This window comes from Esox lucius, chromosome 21, assembly GCF_011004845.1.
Source record: "Esox lucius isolate fEsoLuc1 chromosome 21, fEsoLuc1.pri, whole genome shotgun sequence".
Classification (NCBI taxonomy): domain Eukaryota; kingdom Metazoa; phylum Chordata; class Actinopteri; order Esociformes; family Esocidae; genus Esox; species Esox lucius.
The window spans coordinates 18751532-18770230 of NC_047589.1; the positions used below are offsets into that span (position 1 = coordinate 18751532).

An 18699-nucleotide genomic window follows, 5' to 3' on the forward strand; every position below is an offset into this window, starting at 1 on the left:
TAATATGTAAATTAACTTTACAATTTTTTTTTATTGTTGGGGTATCTACGTACATGGAGCGCACGTGTTCTTTCGATCAGAGTGGAGGCGGGGTAAGGCTTTGCAAAGGTATTTCCATTTGTTTATAAATAGGAAGAAGATAGTTGACTTATCCAAAATATCATATGGCTTACAGTATGTTGTATAAATACATAAGTCCTTCAATGTGTTATGTAGCAAGAGCTTCCTAAACCTAATTTATACATATAAATCATGTTTACAGACAAAATCTACAAGATTAACGTATTATAATGAAGGATCAATGGTAATGTATTGCTTCTCCACGGAGTCTATACAGTACTGACATAAACCTATAGACACCAGAGGCTAGAACAGCTTTGTGCAACCTCACTATATTCCTTTTCAAACCTATATTTTTTCTTCATCCAAGAACAAGACACCACACAGTTACACACGCAAGTCTGTGTTCCCATGTTTTTATGGGGTCATCCTCTATAGATCATCACATCTGTGCTTTTGATTCTCACTTCCTGAGAGGAGAGTGGTCCAAACCTCCTGTCAGCTTTAATGGCCAGACAGTGTCTCAGCAGGACACGCCCTCCCTCCCTTAGTATTGTTAACATGGGCTGAACCCAACACATCCAGCATTATGGAGACAGTTTCCCATTGTATCTGGGCCTAAACCCCACTGAGGACCTGTAAGGACAGATGCTGGGTTCTAAACAAGTAAGGGCTATTCCAGGAGAAAGACATCACATCATTCATTCAGCATGGGCTCTCCCTCTGGGACAGCTACACAGCAAACTTCCTATATCCTATCTTGGCAAGGACCACCGCTCTTTCTAACCGTAGCTTTTTGCAAGTAGTGCGCAATATCTGAGATTAATTATAGTGTTAGCACACCCAGAGATACGGTGTCTGTGTGTCAGGACCATACAAGGGACTAGTTGGGTTATGGGGTGGGTGCTTTACCATAAAGTAAATCGTGTCCCCTTTTATCACACATAGTCCATAAGATTGTTTCCCAAAATACAGTGACAGTGGGAGTCTCTAGAAATGCTTGAGACAGTTAAAAGTCCTCAAGAAACCTAGTATATTAAAAACAAACATATAACAGTACATGATCTTTTTAAAATTCTGTTAAGCATAAAGCACCTTACCGCCACCTAGTGAACATGTTGTGTAATAAGTGAATATTTATGGTCCAGCGCTCTGGGTATCTTCTAAAGAACAGTATAAAGCAACACTCAAAAAGCCTGATGATATCCTGTTTAAGTCTAGGCCGTGGGACTGAGTTGGTCGTGCGTCCTGATGAACATAACACCGATTGATTCCACTCACAGGACACCTGTAACACAGCATGCCAGTGGTCTGCTCATTGTCATTTACAAGACGCCCTTATGTAAAGTGAGTTATATTAGCGAGCGTGTACATTATGTTGAAACATTTAGACAACTGCCAGTTTGCAGAATGTGATGACAGAACGATTGCACTCCGCAAAGACGTTGTCCCAGAACAAAACATCAAACTTTAGTTTTGGTTGGGGAGAGGGGCACTGAACCAGTACGCTCCCACTGGCTCCAGCTCCTAGGCTAGGCAGTATACTAACATTTCTTCATCACTGATCATCGAAACAATTTTTATTAAGAATCCTTTTTTATTTGAGAACTACAAAAAAAACGACAGCATGGAAAGGTAAATAAGACTACAGTCATCATCACCCTGGGTAAAGGGTGGGGAGGAGTGGGCAGGACTCACATCCAGAGGACCATTAGATTTTTTTTTTTTTTACAATATAAAACATTGGCTCGGTCTGGATTCATACTGACCCAACATAACCCAACTGGACCCCTGGCCACCCAATGTGGCAACCAGGCTGGATCCATTGGAACTCAACATGGCAACCAGGCTGGATGCATTGGAACCAAACCTAGCAACCGCACTGGATACATTGGTACCCAACCTGGCAACCAGGCTGGATCCATTGGTACCCAACATGGCTACCATCCTCTTCATCATCCTCTTCACAGGAACATTCAGGCAGGCCTGTAGTTCATTATTTTATTTATACATCACGGCACAGGGTGGAGAAGGGGGGGAGTTAAGGGGGGGGGGTTGTCAGTGTTTGCTCTTCTTTGACTTCTTGTGGGACCGGTGTGGAGACCGTGACTTCGACCGGGATTTCCTAGCCGATTTCTTGGGGGTTCTGGAACGTGATCTCCGGGAACGTTTTGGCGTACGGGGTGACGACGGAGACCTGGGGAGAGCCACAGAGGGGAGTCAGGAGAGACCAGAAGTACCAAGCTCCAACGGCATTTCAGGAGAACTTACCCGAAATACTTTTACTATTCGGTTGCATACAGTATAAAGGTTGTACACATACTGAAACGTCAGGTGTCCCAGTAGATGTTTCCTTACCTCTTCGAGGACTTCTTGGTGGTGACGCGAGGGGAGTCTTTGTGGGAGGAACGGGACCGTGATGACACAACATCCTTGGAATAAGAGCGCTCAGAGCGTTCGGAGCGTGGGGACGGAGAACGTGCACGTCTACTGCTACCCCGTGAGGGGCTCCCGGGCGACCCACTATGCCGCCGTTTCCTAGCAACCACAGGAGATACACCCCGCCTGTCAGAAAGGAAGACACGGCCAGTCGAATGGTTTGGATTAGACATCTTGGATTAGAGAAGTTGGATACAAAACCAACCGTTCTACAGCCGAATAAAGATGTTAATGAGATAAGCTGGTCTGTATGAAACAGATGATAGGACAAATCCAATCTAACTTGAACATTTTCAGAACAGATGTTTTCCAGCACCAATAACATGTCCTGTCCGATTCTCAACACAACTATGGTATTTTAATTCATGATTGACAATAATGTGTCGTTAAGTCTCAGGAACAAACCTGTCTTTCCTGGTCGGGGTCGACTCCTCCTTCTCCTTCTCCTTCTCCTTCTTGACGTCTTTGGAGCGTGTGTCACTTTTCTCCTTCTCCTTTTTCTCCTTCTCTTTCTCCTTTTCCAGTTTTTCCTTTTCTTTTTCCTGAAAAAGAGTACATGCTTACATTATCGGATGGAAACCAAAAAAACGTGCTATTAACTGATGTTTGGCACAGTGAAACATGGCCAAGACACTACTGAGGCCAATAACAATGTGTGGCCCAAACGGTAGCATATTCACTACCTAGTGCACTACCACTGACCAGGGCATATTACGCCACAGGGACCCTTACCTTCTGTAGTAGTTTGTCCCTGTAGTGCTCCACCTGCTCTTGGATACTCTGGCCAGACTTCTTGGGCCTCTTCCCAGACTCCAGCTCATCCTGGAACTTCATCACTTTGACCTGGAACAAAATAACAATACAATGAAAGACGATTTTAAGATATACACATTAAGAGGGTTTGAGTTATAGCCCGAATACAATCCCTGGAAGCCCCCATAAACATAGACTGTGGTTCCAGAGAAATGCTGATTATATTACCTCAATCTCCCTGAGCTTTGAGCGCCTGTCTTCATTTATTTCAGAGAGCTTGGCCTTGGAATCAGACTCATCTCTGAAGGGATTGGAGAAACTCTGAGGCTCTTCTGAGCGGGAACTTTTGGTGTCCTCATCACTGTCATCCTCATCTTTCTTCTTCTCTTCCTCCTCGGGCTGTTCAAAGATCTCCCATTTCGAGGTGGTAACGGCTGAGGAGAGAGTTGGTTTGGCTCAGATGCTGAGGTAAAATCCTACCTTGACAAATGTTTCCAAATGAGCTCGGGGCGCATGAGTCTGTGTTATAGTCCCACTCACCTTGTGCTTCTAGTGCAGATTCGTCCACTGCTTCCCATTTTGACGGGGCTACTTTAAAGGCTGCTGCTTTGGCCGCAGAATGATCCACTAAAGGAACAATAATATTTTTATTTGTGCAAAAAAAAGTATCCCTTAAACAATCCACGACATGTGGAACTGGTGGTGTAGAGGTCATGAGGTCACTCACAGGGTACTCCATCAATGTCCTCTTCCAGAGCCTTGATTGGGACCCCATCCAGATCGTCGATCCCCAGCGGCGCTCCGTCCAGGGGGGCACCGTCCACTAGGCCCCCCCTCTCCAGCCCTATAGGGACCCCGTCCACATCCTCCAGTGGGGCCCCATCCATATCTTCCCCAATCGGGGCCCCGTCAATGTCCTCGGCCGGCTCCGGCTGGGTCAACAACAGCCCAGGGGCCAGGTGTTCCAGCGCAGGCTTCTGCTGAAAGCAACAGTGGAGCGGTTCAAGGGACTAATCCAGAAAACCTTGACAGTTATTAGGGCAACATTGCACTACACATTACACTTGGTCAGCATTTAGACACTCCCATCAAACCCTGCAAACCCTTGGGTAAGTGCACAAGTGGTCCTCTGGTTAAGAGCACAGCACCAGGAGAAGGAGGACCAGACCTCTACTATGACAGGAGCAGGGGCCTCCTTCTCAGCAGCCAGATTGACCAGCCCCAGGAAGATGTTCTGCAGCTTGATGAGGAAGGGATCCGGGTAGACCGCCCAGTCCTCCCACGCACGGAAACAAGCCATCACCCGTTGCTGTTGGCCAAGTGGATAGAACATGTTACAACAACTGGTCAAACCGTGACAAGAAACAAAACCTAGTCACAAAGCAACAATTCAAAAGCTGCGTAGCTAAACCAGAATCAAACTGCTATTGGAAATTGAACATGACAAGTGTGATGGCAATTTCATAACACAAGCCTGTTATTTTCCAATTAAGTGTTTCCAAATAGATAGGATGAAAATATACCTTGAAGTTCTCAGACTGAAGGTGACCCTGTATTGTCTTGTACGTCGCATTGAGGTCTGAGAAGATCTGGCAGAGCTTGGTCTCAAAGCTGTGACAAGGAACATATAAACTTATGTAGCCAAACATCTTAAATGACAGTAATGTACACAGCAAACATAAACAACACATACAGCAAAGCACATCAAGTCCCAACTAAACATCCCAGCGAAGTCACTCAGCAGCCACTTACTATTTCCTGTAATAAGATGCGTTGGCTACTTTGGCAGATGAGTTGTACAGTACATCAGAGACGAGATATAACCGTGCAATCTGGAAGACAGGGAGGCAATTATTAAAAGAAGCATCAACAGACAATGACCGAATGAATCCAATAACTGTAACTGATGAGGACTAGGTCAATTCATTTTCATGCATGCTTTTCACACCTGCATTTGTCTCTTGGAAGCTCATGCCAAGCCAAACAGCAGGGGAAAATGATATTAAACAAGCAACAAACAGGTTACGTTGGACCTATCATACAGTAACATTTAGTAAATCTGTATGGAAATGGAATTAGTCAAAAACACACCAAAACTATAGTGTACATGCAACATATTGTATGGCAGTCGGCAGACGCCCGGGATTCAGCCAACATTCACCTTCTTGGGAAGCGGTGTCTTTAGGATGGAGAGGGACTCGGTGACACACTCGACAATCTCCTCCGCAGCCTCGGCGTGGCTCAGACAGAACAACATTGCGTCGGCTATGTCGCCCTTCCGAGGAGTCAACGCCCTCAACATCTCCTCCAGCTGATCACGTTCTCTGGGATAGGACAAAAAACCAGTGAGCAGACTAGCCTAGGCCCCAATCTTCTGTCAGTAATGAGGCAGTATCGTGAGATAGACAGTAACACACGTCACAGGGTTTTGAGTGTTAAGACGACAACAAACCCACAGTTATACCATTATGTTAACATCATAAACAGGGAACCTACTCTTCTTTTAAACAGCCTTTCTTCCCAGCCTCCTCCTCTTCCTCCTCTGGCTCCTCCCCCTCCTCAAAGTTGCCATGCAGGTAGGGGTTGAGGGGAGGGGGGCGCCACAGTGAGCCATTCTTAAACATACGAAACTCGTCGGTCCGCCATTTTGTTGGTGCTTCTCCCTGTGGCAGGTTAAGACATAACAAGAACAGTGTCATAATTTAGGCCCTTGATGAATCCGGCTTTATACCGCCAAAGTGTGAACCCGGAACAGTGGCTTAAGTTAGAAATGAATAATGGCTGTTTAATGAAAACTAAAGCACAGATGACATTTTCTGTAGGCCCATAGACTACTGTTGACATCAAGTTATAAAATAGGAGCTTAAGAATGTGATGAGGATCTACTGACCTGTAATATGGAGTAGAGTTTCCATCGGTAGTAGACATGTGCTGGGCTCTGGTTCTCAAACAGAAACCTGACCAACAACATGAAAGACAGAGGACTTGATTAGCAACTATACATTGTAAATAACAGTGACAAGAGGCACAGACACCCACACCTACCTATACATGGGGTTACTGAGCTCCCGATTCATGATCATGGCTTCAAACATGGGACCCTCACGCACCACAAACTCGATCATTCGATGGATGAGAGAGAGCAAATTCCTAGAAGAAAAACACAGTTAAAACAAACAGATTCAGAGCAGTTGACCCTTCTCCCAAGGCAAAGCCTGTCTGGCCTAGTACAGCCTCTGGGCCTACATACACAACACAAGAAAATGTAAGACATATGAAACTATGTCTATCCTAGACTCAATGCAATTCAACTATATCTTACACTGTGTTTTGACTACATTAAATCATGTGTGAAAAGGTTTTGTTTGTCATCAGGAAATATAATGTATCTACTAGTCCTAAAAAAGTATAAATGAAGAAACTTCTAAATTTTGATGAACAAACATATTTTAGAAATAAGAGCAACGACTTTTAAACTGACATCAGTTATCAAATTGTATATGCTTAAACATATCAAGCAATGATAATTAGCATGTCCCCAAAGTAAACATATCAGGGGACCGTAAACCTGAATAAAATGTTGGAGTGATGGTTTGAGTGACTCTGTATTGAGTGACACATCAGCCAATACAGTGCCTGTCAAAGCCACAACTCCTCCTTACTAACTCACTGACTGACATGAAGAACCAAAGCAGTATAGGATTGTTGGCCTAAATAGGCTAAATAACAAAGGCCCTCTATTGGCCCTAATCATTCTACTACATAATGATGTATTAATAAAAAGTGCAAATGGGGTGAATTGGGCCTAAGCTCAGTGTGAGAATTTGAGAGATCTATAAATTACGATGCATGTGGGTCAAATTAGCCTAAAGTGGCCAACAAAACAACAAAGGATGTCTTTCATTTATTTGTAGACAACACAAATCACATTTACTTAGTAGTATTCGAGCCGATCGTACCAATGCATGGCGGGTAAAATTCAGTATACTTTCCCAATCCATCCCATGATGCTTTCAGGTCCCTCGCTGCCGCAGACAGTTCAACTTGTGCTGCTCACCAAGGCCAATGTCAAAGGTCACTGAGACTAATGGGAGGTTTGGATTGGATATCTGAGCTTGGGTCAGGTGTTGCTGAGCCCGTGATTGGGGGACAGAAGCCAAGGGGGTGTGTCGGTAGGAGTGAGCAATAGTCACAGGGCAGGACAGATCACTATGGAGAACCTAGCTACAGCCTGCATAGCATGTATGTTATGTGAGTGAGTGGGTTGTGCAACTAGGATGTAGCATGGACATGAATGGCCGATGACTCAGTGGTAGTAGTTGTGGTAGCATGGTGAGGTAAAAAGACTGATGACCTCTATGACGTCAGACAGGTAAAGACATGGGCCATTGGACTGGATGTTTGGACAACTGGATGAGTGGAAAAGCATATCGACAATGTGTGGTGGCAGAAAGACAAACGTGCTGTTGGAGAACCTTATATCGTAGAGTTCTGACGGGAATCCAGCGGGTTATTCATTCTGCTAGCCTCAACCATTGCTCACCCATACTGAACAACCCCCCGTAGCATGCAGTGATCCAACTGATCAAACTTTAAATTTAGGTTTATTCATAATGGGATGTTTTTCTACGTTTTACACCAATTAAAAAAAGGAAAAACATGTACCTTTCTGTTGGGATAACCACTTTGACTATGGCTTGCGACAGAGTCTGTATATGAAGTCACATCAGATAATAAACATAGAATATGTGAGTATTGTTAAAAGGCAACAGGTAAAAAATATAAATATAGAAATGCATAAAAAAAACTGCATCATAAGAAAAACAACTTTCCTTTACTGCTGTCAGTTTTACTAAAACTCAAATGTATACAGTTCTTCTAATCCCACATAACTTACCATTGTGTCTTTATTTAGCCTACACTAAAACACCTCTCTACAGTCCTTGCACTGCAAACCCACATCATTTCCTCCACTCCAATTGCTACATGTAGCCTAGTCTGGTCAATACATGTTTAAGAAGGAATAAACCCACAGCCCAATAGCCTTACTCAGCCTACAGCTAACACACATATCTGACCAGCTAGAAGCACTGGCACAACTGAAAGGCCTACTACAGACAGCAACACCCCAGATGAGACATGGCGAGTTACCTTGTCGAATTCCTCCTTGTTCTTGGGTGGAGGGAGCAGGGCAGCGTTGGGGTTCTTCAGCCTCTCGCGGGGCTGTGCGTTGAAAGGCAGGCCGGACGGGGGCGGGGGGAGTGTGTGTTCCATCATAGACTGGGGGATGTAGATGGGGTGGGGGGGGATGGGCACTCCTTTACCCCAGCCCAGCTTCATCTCAAAGTTCATAATCATCTTTCCTGGAAGCAACGCAAAAACATTGTCTTAGAAATAAGTTGCCTATTTGCCTTATTAAATTACTGTGTATTAAATATCATTTTAAAATGTATATTGGCTGCTGTTTTCAATGACTAGAGTAATACCGTGACCATATAATCATAGCACCAACAATGTGATTTCGGCATGCCGTGCAGGGAACGTGAGGAGATGAACGGCAACAAAAACCGGTGAATCAAAAGCAGAGATTTTCCCGGGTTTGCACAATACACCTTTCTCTGAAACTGTGCATGGCTGCGATTCATTAAAGTGGGGATACAGAGCTATTCCTGCTATCTGTGCACCTTGAAGTTCAGACAACATTGGAATAGAGGACACTGACTAGGCCCTACATAACCTCACATGGCCTAAAAAATGCAGCCCAAGAAAATCTGTTTCTTTTACAGAAACAAACAATGTATAGAGAGAATATTCTGATATTATCTCTAGCAGAATTAAGTATTTAAATTATATATACAATAAAAGATACATATGAATTTTCTTCTGTATGTTAACAGAATGCTATGAAAGGTTAAGAATGTTCTGCAAAGGTTTGTGTCTGCATCACAGCTTTTCATTTGCTTAAACACGTCTGTTGTCACAAAAACAACACATGGAAAATGTTTCACGTTTCTGTAGAAAACAGAGATTAAACAGAAATGGTTACCGATAACTACATGTAAAAGTCAAATAGAAGCATTTGTCCCACTGACTCTGTGCATTTCTGATAAGCAAGCACTTATTTTGTCCTCCACAGTCACTGCAGCAATTGCTATGTAATTACACTGGGGCTGTAAAATAACTAGAACTAAGCTAGACTATTGTGCCAACGCTGACTACAGAATACAACCTCAATATGTGCAGGATGAATTTTTTCAACTTTGATTTTGTTTTTGGACGGATACTGCTATTTAATTAATACACACCTGCTCAGCAACAGCCTCCCTGACGAGAAAAACAATGACCCGAGGAGCAAATCTAAGCGGCTTCAAATGAGCCTTGCAAACATTTTGTTTGTAGTTTCTTATTGATCACAGGAAGTTGCTAATATACACTTCGCATTTCTGTGATGTTACGGTGAGATGTCGACTTTGATCTAGTTTAGTAATAATAACGGCATTGTCATATTGATGTTTATGAATGGAAAATAACCATTATTCTGTTTTCTCTAACCAGTCGTGTTCGGGCTACCTTCTGTCGGCCATGATGCTACGTACATTAAGGATGCATGACATATCCCGTCCCCTGCTCAGACACGTGATACCTGCTGGTGAACTTTACATGTTCCATGTCCCACAGACAGAGCAAAAGGAATGCCCAGGAAGCAGAACAGCTAGACAGAAACACTGGGAAATCTTTGCCATTAAAAAGTTATTTGACATAACGGAACGCGAGTGAAGTTGCATTATGAAGGCAGGGTCAGTGGTATGAAGACGACCAAAAACATGAATACCGTTGAGGTTCTTCAGGGCTCTCTCCGCATCCCTCCGGCTCATGAAGGCCACAAAACCACAGTTCCTTTCCCGGGCCCTCTCCTCATCTGTCCGCGGCCACATGATCTTCACGCTTGCCAAAGGGCCGTAGCGTCCAAATTCCTGACACAGCATCTCCTCGTTCATCTACAATAACAGAGAAGGGCGGGACACGGGGGTGTGGCATTGGGTGTCAGTTTACATTAGGAAATCCTCAGCAATGCTATAGTTATAAGCATTTCTTTAACTAATACAACACCGTGCGTAAATAAGAAAAACACATTCAGAAAACATCAAATGAAAACGTACCTGTGGATTGATGTTTCCAAGATACAGGTTTGTTGTAGAGGGGTCTCCGACGTCATGGGAACCAGGCGCAGAGTCGTCCAGAACTGCAGAGAGAGAAGACAAGCCTTTATATAATATAATCTTATTGAGATGTAGATATCAAAAGCACGCCACTGTATTAAGTTAACAAATTACCACTGGTGGGACGGTTTCTTCTTGAAGAACCATCCACTAAAAAAAGCAGAAAAGTAGCTATAAATGCTGTTTTTAGGTAGAGGGAAAATGGGGTGGGTGGAGTTTGGAGGCAGTCAGTGTGAGCGCTGAAGGAGGAAAAGGGGCCTATCCTAGTTCAAAAGGTCTTTAAAAAAAATGGTCCTGTGTTAACAGATTTCTTTGAAGTATTACCTATAATTAGTTGCAATGAGTACAACTACCTTCCCAAAAAAGTGTAGTTAAAGGATCTGAATTTATTCTCCATGTGGAAGCCGAATGAATTGCAGTGAAAACAGTTCAGATTCATACCAACTCTCCCTAAAGTAAGTTGATAGTTTCGCTATGTACATACATGTAATAGAGCCTCAAATGAGCCTCTATACTGAATGTCCATAATAAAACTCATTTCCTAGACATTTCCAAGTGTGTAGAATTGCCAAGGGGTTTTTGGTGGTCCCAGTCCAACCCGCTCTCAGGGGTAAACCTTAAAAAGTTCAGCTAAATGAGGACACTCCATTGGGATGGATGTTACATATGTTACATTAGGTGCCATTATATTAGACTTAGAAAAAGGATTATATATAACATTTGCTAAAAGATATCTGCCATTGTTTTTCCTTTTTATCTTCAACAAAATCTGGTCTAATGTATTATAACACTATCAATCCACTATTACAGCAGATATGTTTTTTTAATATTGGAATGCAAAAGTTCTACATAAGGCTTCTTTAAGTATGTAAAAAACAAACAGCTTTTCTGTTGGGAGTGTGGGAACACTCCAAAAGAACAGTCTGGGGGTATATCAGTCAATTAAGTGTTTTCCTTCTTCAATTCACGCTATGACCATAACATTTGGGTGGAAGTTAACAGAATATTACATGTTAACAATTTGCTATTTTGCTATTTGGGTCCCTAGCCAAAAATCTTAACTGACATGCTAAGTTGGACCACAGAAACAAGAACATGAGTTTGTATTGCAGGCCATCCTGGCGCTGTCAGTAGATATAGACCAGACACTTACACGAGGAGCGTTTCCCTTCGATCCCCGCCAGAGGTTCAAATCGACTGACTCTGCCTTTCATCTTGTGTCTTTCATCCCGCTCTTCCTGTATTCTGGTAGGAAAACAGAAAATAGTATATTACGCAATCCAGCACAACAGCCAAATGTACGGAGCAAAATTTGAAATGTCACATAGCTTACTGTTTAAGTTCTTCTTTAAAGAGCTCTAGGTTACTCTTCTTCTTTTCCTTTTCACTTGTTTTTTTCAGTGTCTGAAGGGGAGATTCATTTGGTTGTACATTAGTTTGTTTTTCGAACAGGCCAGTGAAAAAGACCATCCATTTGGATAGTCTGAAAACACTGAAATAATGTGGACTGCGATGATACATACATTTCTTTTATCCAATGGTAAAAACTGCATAGGGGTTTCCAGAGGCAGGAAGCTGCTTTTCGGTGCAGTGGTGGCAGCGGTCGTTTCAAAGCGTGACTTGGGTTTGTACAGTTTGCCCTTCTTCTCATCACAAGCAGCCTCCTCTGTAGGAAATAACACAAGTCAGCCCTGGTTCTTATCAGATTCCACAGAGAAGATGGAAAACGTCTATTTCTTTAAATGCCCAACCGTAAAACACAATATCTCTCTGCTAACATATCACGGTTAATTTGGTCCCGTCCAAGGGTGACATGGTTTTTCATAGCCAGGGTTTTTATCTGGATAACAAAGGGTGGTGAGTCATGAGTGGGGGCTAGGCTCACTGCAGTACGCCACATTGGCACCCCCAAATAAGAGTTTTAGAGGCCCCTCCCTATCTTAATAATATTTTAAATAATTTATTGAAATTCAACAAAAGGATATGTTTGATATTTTAAACCTAATTTCCTTAATTTAAATACAAAATTAAAAAGTCCCATGAACCAGAGAACAATGACCCTGGAAACATTGCATACACATTCAGCATTGTAGATCTATAAAGTCCTATATAATTATTGTGGCAACGACATTTTTCTAAAACATGTCACACGGTTTTAGATATTTTACAGATATCCATGTCCTATGAAATCATTTACATTTGAGTATCAAAACCATTTACCCTATGTTTTACAAGAGGTTGGCTAAAAGATGTGACTAATTGGAAAACTAATAATAAATCACATATTTTAAGGTGAAAAGATTGAATAAATACCATTTACCCTTTATTTAAGAATATATACATCACATGCTCATGGATCTGGATTTCATTCCTATAATCCCTAAATCATAACCTTACTCAGTTACTAATAATAATAATAATAATAATAATAATAATACATGGGATTTATATAGCGCTTTTCAATGACCCAAAGACGCTTTACAAAAACAAGCAAAACAAAGAACACTGAGAAATAAAATGTACAACAACAAAGGGGCTATGGGAAGGCTTGTTTAAACAGAAATGGCTTAAGGCGGAGTCGGAAGGTGTTAAGAGAGTCAGAGTCAAGGATGGATTGTGGCAGTGAGTTCCAGAGCCGGGGAGCAACCCTGGAGAATGCCCTATCACCAAAGCTCCGTAGCTTGGATCTGGGGATGATGAGGTGGCCTGCTGTACAAGAGCGGAGTGAGCGTGAAGGTTGATAGTGTTGAAGAAGGTCCGAGAGGTAGGGGGGAGCAAGTTTGTGGAGGGCTTTGTAAGTCAGGAGGAGTATTTTGTATTCAATGCGCTGTTTGACAGGGAGCCAGTGAAGCTCACAGAGGATGGGGGTGATGTGCTGCCAGGACTTTGAATGAGTAAGAAGCCTCGCAGCAGAGTTTTGAACCATTTGGAGCTTATGGAGGTATGAGGAGTTGATGCCGGACAAGAGGGAGTTACAATAGTCAAGACGGGAGGAGATGAATGCATGAATCAGAGTTTCAGCTGCAGGTGGGGGGAGGGAGGAATTGAGTTTTGCAATGTTACGAAGATGAAAGAAAGATGATTTGACAGTCTGTTTAATGTATTGCTCGAAACAGAGGGTGGAGTCAAGGATGACCCCAAGGTTGCGAGCACAGGGGGAAGGAGAAACTACAGTGTTGTCAATGGTGAGAGAGAATGTGCCAGTTTTACTAAGGGTGGATTTGGTGCCAATGAGAAGAAGTTCTGTTTTTTCACTGTTGAGTTTGAGGAAGTTGTGATGCATCCATATTTTTATTTCAGAGAGACATGATTCAATATGGGCCAGAGGTGGGTTGGTGAGAGATTTGGTGCTGAGATAAATCTGTGTGTCATCAGCGTAGCAGAGGAAATTAAGGTTGAAGTGGCGGAGGATCTGACCAAGGGGGAGGATGTAAATAATGAAGAGTAAGGGACCCAGAACAGAGCCCTGGGGGACCCCCTGCGTGACTGTAGATATTTCAGATTTTTGGTGACTGAGGGAGATGTAATGGGTTCGATTTGTGAGGTAGGTTTGCAGCCAGGAGAGTGCGGTTCCCTCAACACCCAGACCCCTGAGCCTGGTGAGGAGGATCTGGTGGCTCACGGTGTCAAATGCGGCACTCAGATCCAGGAGAATCAGGATGTTGAGGGAACCAGCATCAGCAGAGATGAGGAGGTCATTGACAACTTTGAGTAGTGCAGTCTCTGTGCTGTGGAGTGGGCGGAAACCAGACTGGAGGGGTTCAAACAGGCCATTGTGAAGCAGGTGTTGTTGGAGTTGAGAGGCAACCGTCCTTTCCAGGGTTTTGGCAAGGAAGGGGAGGTTGGATATCGGGCGGAAATTGTTCAGGATGGTGGTATCTAGTCCAGGCTTCTTTAAGATGGGAGTGACAGCAGCAGTTTTATAGATGGACGGGACAATGCCATGGGTGAGGGATAGGTTAATGATGCGTGTGATAATGAGTTACTGTCTCACTACTCTCTGGGCCACTCTGTCTCTCTGTTGGTTCAGTCACTGTCTCACTACTCTCTGGGCCACTCTGTCTCTCTGTTGGTTCAGTCACTGTCTCACTACTCTCTGGGCCACTCTGTCTCTCTGTTGGTTCAGTCACTGTCTCACTACTCTCTGGGCCACTCTGTCTCTCTGTTGGTTCAGTCACTGTCTCACTACTCTCTGGGCCACTCTGTATTCCAACTCCTGCCGCCTGTCCTTCAGACTACTGCCCCTCCAGCACCTCTACTCTACCTTCAGTCACTGGATCACTAGTTTACAATCCATTTTCAAAAACGTATTTGAATTGTATAAAGCAGTTTTAGGGGGTTATTGAAATCGATGAGAAATTATGTTTTTATATTTAACATGTTATTGAAAGGTTTTGAATGTGAAATGTCTAGGTTTTGTGGTCAACTTGCTAACGTAGTTTCCATTTGTAGCCTCTTTCTCTGAGAGATGGTTTCAAAGGAAAAATACGAACCTATATTCTAGCTGCCTGTCTAATTCTTCTCAAAACGAAGGCGACAGGATTACTAGATAACTTTTATATGCATTGACAATGTAGTTAAAAGACAGTCTTCAGTCTGGTTTCTCTCGCTTCAAATCTTTTCTGTTTCACCGCCGGTAAAGAAATGTGTATCAAACTATGGCGCTAGATAGCTGGAGGATACCGGTAGCTACCAGACAATTCAGGCCAAGATCCGATGAACAAGTTTGTTAAGACCAGATTTGCTCGGATGGCCAACTTCACTCCTTAATACCGTAATCACAAAAAAAATTCACGCATATTTTTTTACCGAAGTCATCGATGGATTTCAATGTATTTGTCATTTTTTTCTTGGGCGGGCTGAAAAAAACATTTTGGGGGGAGGCCTGCCCGAGGGTTTTTATTGCAGGAAAATCTGCGATACCTTTAGTTGCATTTGCAATGCCGCCTCGAACAAAGGCCTTGACCTTGCCCTCTCCTCCCTCGAATGCAGCCAGGAACTCCTCGTAGATCTCCGCAGCTGCCCGCTCATCCTCCTGTCAAGGAGGAGACCCACAGTGTCGCTCAAAGGCCATGTCACAACATAAGTCCCAGTTCATTAGACAACAAAGCACTTGATCAAAGAACACTCATGTGATTACTTGTGTGAGCCAATGTAGTGAAATATGAATTACAAACATGTGTTTCTTACCTTCTTTTTGATTTCCTCTTGCTCCTTTTTGCTTAGGGTCCTTTTGGTCACTGCCATTTTACCAATGCTGAATGACTTCAACTTGCTCTCCAGCAGGGCCTACAAATGTAAATCCAATGTAATTATTAGCTAGTTAGACACTGCCTGAGCATCTCAACTCCCTTTGTCCTATATCAATACAGAGCTGAGATCAATGGCTGCAGGACTTGCTAGCAGTCACCATCAGGCAATACTTACAAATGAAATCTCTTACCTGTACCCATGTTTGTCCTGTACAGTAGAACCACAGTACTTTAGCTGCAACGTGTTTTGACTACTACTAAAAACTCTCTTAATGTGACAAATGAATTGTGACCGCCTTCAAGAACTATGTATGGCGAGATTCAGTTGGAAAACACACAATTTGAGTTCAGCAGCATTCCATAAACATTTCTAATATAAATTTGAAATGTAGCACCCCTCAACAGAACTGCGGTTGTAAACGACAGTTAAGTACAGGTAAGCTCTTGAAAATGCTGATGGTGACTGTTGCTGCTATTACATCACACAGCCAACATTGATTTCAACCATAGAGAAGGTTAGAGGACATACCCCTATGTATTTCCCATTACGGAGTCTGTGAGGCCATGGACACTGAAAGCATCTGCTATTTTAATGTTATCAAGTGGTTGGGACTTACATCCTTCTTGATGACCTTGTCTGACTCTACTTAAACCAGGTCACCAATTTCATCAGTGAAAGCAACAGATGCACGTATTTTATTGCAACAAACAGTTTCTAAATGCATATCAAATTGCTCATAATGATGGCATAATATTCCAAGTATACCGACCAACGTCTTCATTTAGAACATACCTCGTTGTTATATTCATATAGATATTATTTTAATGTAATTCAACAGACCACCTGCTAGACCACATACAGGTCGAAAATCGCTACACTACTACGAGGACGAGATGATAGCACACCTGCTACCTAGTTATTATCAGCACTAGTTGAACACACGTCACGCAGTACGAAGTTCGTTTCAAATAGTAAACTACGTAGATAACATTACATTATTAATTTGTGCGATTTTGTAGAGGTTCCTGAATATCTAGCTCGATCACTCTCAAGGAAGCACACAGTACATGTACTACATTACTAGAGACAAACCGACAAGCCAGTTGTGAAGTGGCTAATAATGGTAACTGGTAGTGGTAGGATGACAGCGACGATATTATTGAACTGTTGTTGAATGTTAGGTAGCAATCTAGCTACAAATTCGATTTATATTTGTTGGATAATAGTGGTAAGATGTTAGATGCTTTGATAACGGCGAGTAAATAGCCAGATGAGTCCCTGCGAGATCCGACTGTGCAATTCAGTTGTCCTAGCAGCTAGCCTAATGTTTCTTCAAGGCGGCAAAGCGTAAGCAAAGATCTCGTGCTAGGGTGACGTTAGCTAGGCTACAAAGGTTAGCTAGCCCATGGTTATTATTGACGTTGTTGTGCAACCACAAACAATAAGTAAACATGCTAGTTAGCCATGGTAATTCTGATTATGTAGCAGTTATAGAAGCTGGGTTGCTAGGTAAACACATGGCAAAACCTAAACAATATCTGGAAAAAGAAAATCGCGGGGATTCGGCCCTTAGCTAACGACGTTACCTAGCTAGCTACGTGGTACACCAATAAATAGCCCTTCTCACTGGCACCCGTAAAAGAAAAAACAGCAAAACGTTTATAATTACGACATTCAAAAACAGAAAAACTACAAACATGTATTGTAGAATTGTATCGCAAATGCATCAAATTAAATATTAATTTATATATTCACCTTAGCGTTGGATTTCTGCGAACCGCCAGGCGTTCGGTCCGCCATCTTGGTAGCCTTGTGCCAATCCAATCGATTAACGAATACCGATTGTTGGTTAGGGGTTTTGACCTCAGTCAAACTAGTGGAATGCAGAAATATGGATATTGAGTTTTTAGTAAAACAAATCCATTACTATAGAAATCTTAAATGTGTAAAAAAAAAAAAAAAACACACCAACAGCGTTTATCAATTGCCTAAATATTACAATTATTGGCAAAATTCGAGAGGATTAAATCCAAAATAACCTAAATCGTGACAGACTGATGTGTCAATAGTGATCACATATTTATGGTGCGTTCTTTATCGATCAGTGAAGTCAGGAAACGCATGGGTTCAGTCGGCAGTCTACACACTGCTGCATGTCGAACAAGCCCAATTATATTATACAGGTGCTGGTCATAAAATTTGAATATCATCAAAAAGTTCATTTATTTCAGTAATTCCATTCAAAAAGTGAAACTTCTATAATGTATACATTCATTCCACACAGACTGATATATTCTGTGTGTTTATTTATTTTAATTGTGATGATTATAACTGACAGCTAATGAAAATCCCAAATTCAGTATCTCAGAAAATTAGAATATTATTTAAGACCAATACAAAAAAAATATTTTTTGAAATGTTGGCCAACTGAAAAGTATGAACATGAAAAGTATGAGCATGTACAGCACTCAATACTTAGTTAGGGCTCCTTTTGCCTGAAGTACTGCAGCGTGGCATAGAGTCGATCAGTCTGTGGCACTGCACAGGTGTTATGAGAGCCCAGGTTGCACTGATAGTGGCCTTCAGCTCTTCTGCATTGTTGGGTCTGGCATGTTGCATCTTCCTTTTCACAATACCCCATATATTTATATCTATAGGGTTAAGGTCAGGTGAGTTTGCTGGCCAATTAAGAACAGGGATACCATGGTCCTTAAACCAGGTACTGGTAGCTTTGGCACTGTGTGCAGGTGCCAAGTCCTGTTGGAAAATGAAATCTGCATCTCCATAAAGTTGGTCAGCAGCAGGAAGCATGAAGTGCTCTAAAACCTCCTTGTAGACGTCTGCGTTGACCTTGGACCTCAGAAAACAAAGTGGACCAACACCATCAGATGACATAGCACCCCAAACCATCACTGACTGTGGAAACTTGACACTGGATTTCAAGCAACGTGGATTATGTGCCTCTCCTCTCTTC

General features: G+C 42.5%; 1 protein-coding gene across 4 annotated transcripts; it reads right to left on the bottom strand.

Annotated features, from left to right (window-relative positions):
• Positions 1–1776: 1776 nt before the first annotated feature.
• On the bottom strand, positions 1777–17587 carry u2surp (U2 snRNP-associated SURP domain containing). Of its 4 annotated transcripts, none has more exons than XM_020041944.3 (25): positions 17481–17587; positions 15663–15761; positions 15396–15507; positions 11996–12138; positions 11806–11876; positions 11626–11717; positions 10587–10622; positions 10413–10495; positions 10085–10250; positions 8404–8615; positions 7918–7961; positions 6298–6402; positions 6143–6209; positions 5749–5915; positions 5414–5576; positions 5005–5084; positions 4776–4863; positions 4421–4561; positions 3980–4229; positions 3793–3879; positions 3481–3686; positions 3232–3342; positions 2905–3041; positions 2419–2625; positions 1777–2257 (listed from the first exon to the last, which is right to left on the bottom strand). In XM_020041944.3, the coding sequence occupies exons 1-25, from the start codon at positions 17523–17525 to the stop codon at positions 2119–2121; spliced, it is 3051 nt and encodes a 1016-aa protein (XP_019897503.1). In that variant the 5' UTR covers positions 17526–17587; the 3' UTR covers positions 1777–2118. The 4 variants fall into 4 exon arrangements, with proteins under 4 accessions (XP_019897503.1, XP_010889494.1, XP_010889491.1 ...); XM_010891192.5 differs by having other exon boundaries at positions 3980–4232; XM_010891189.4 differs by lacking the exon at positions 10587–10622 and having other exon boundaries at positions 3980–4232.
• Positions 17588–18699: the final 1112 nt, after the last annotated feature.

Bases quoted from the DNA above. Each gene is read 5' to 3' on its own strand.
- u2surp (XM_010891192.5), bottom strand. From the start codon at position 17,525: ATGGCGGACCGAACGCCTGGCGGTTCGCAGAAATCCAACGCTAAG. The intron at 8,616-10,084 runs GTATTCATGTTT...CGTTGCTTCCAG, and splicing joins AGCCCTGAAGAACCTCAACG to GAAAGATGATTATGAACTTT. The intron at 5,577-5,748 runs GTAGGTTCCCTG...GTCCTATCCCAG, and splicing joins AAAGGCTGTTTAAAAGAAGA to AGAACGTGATCAGCTGGAGG.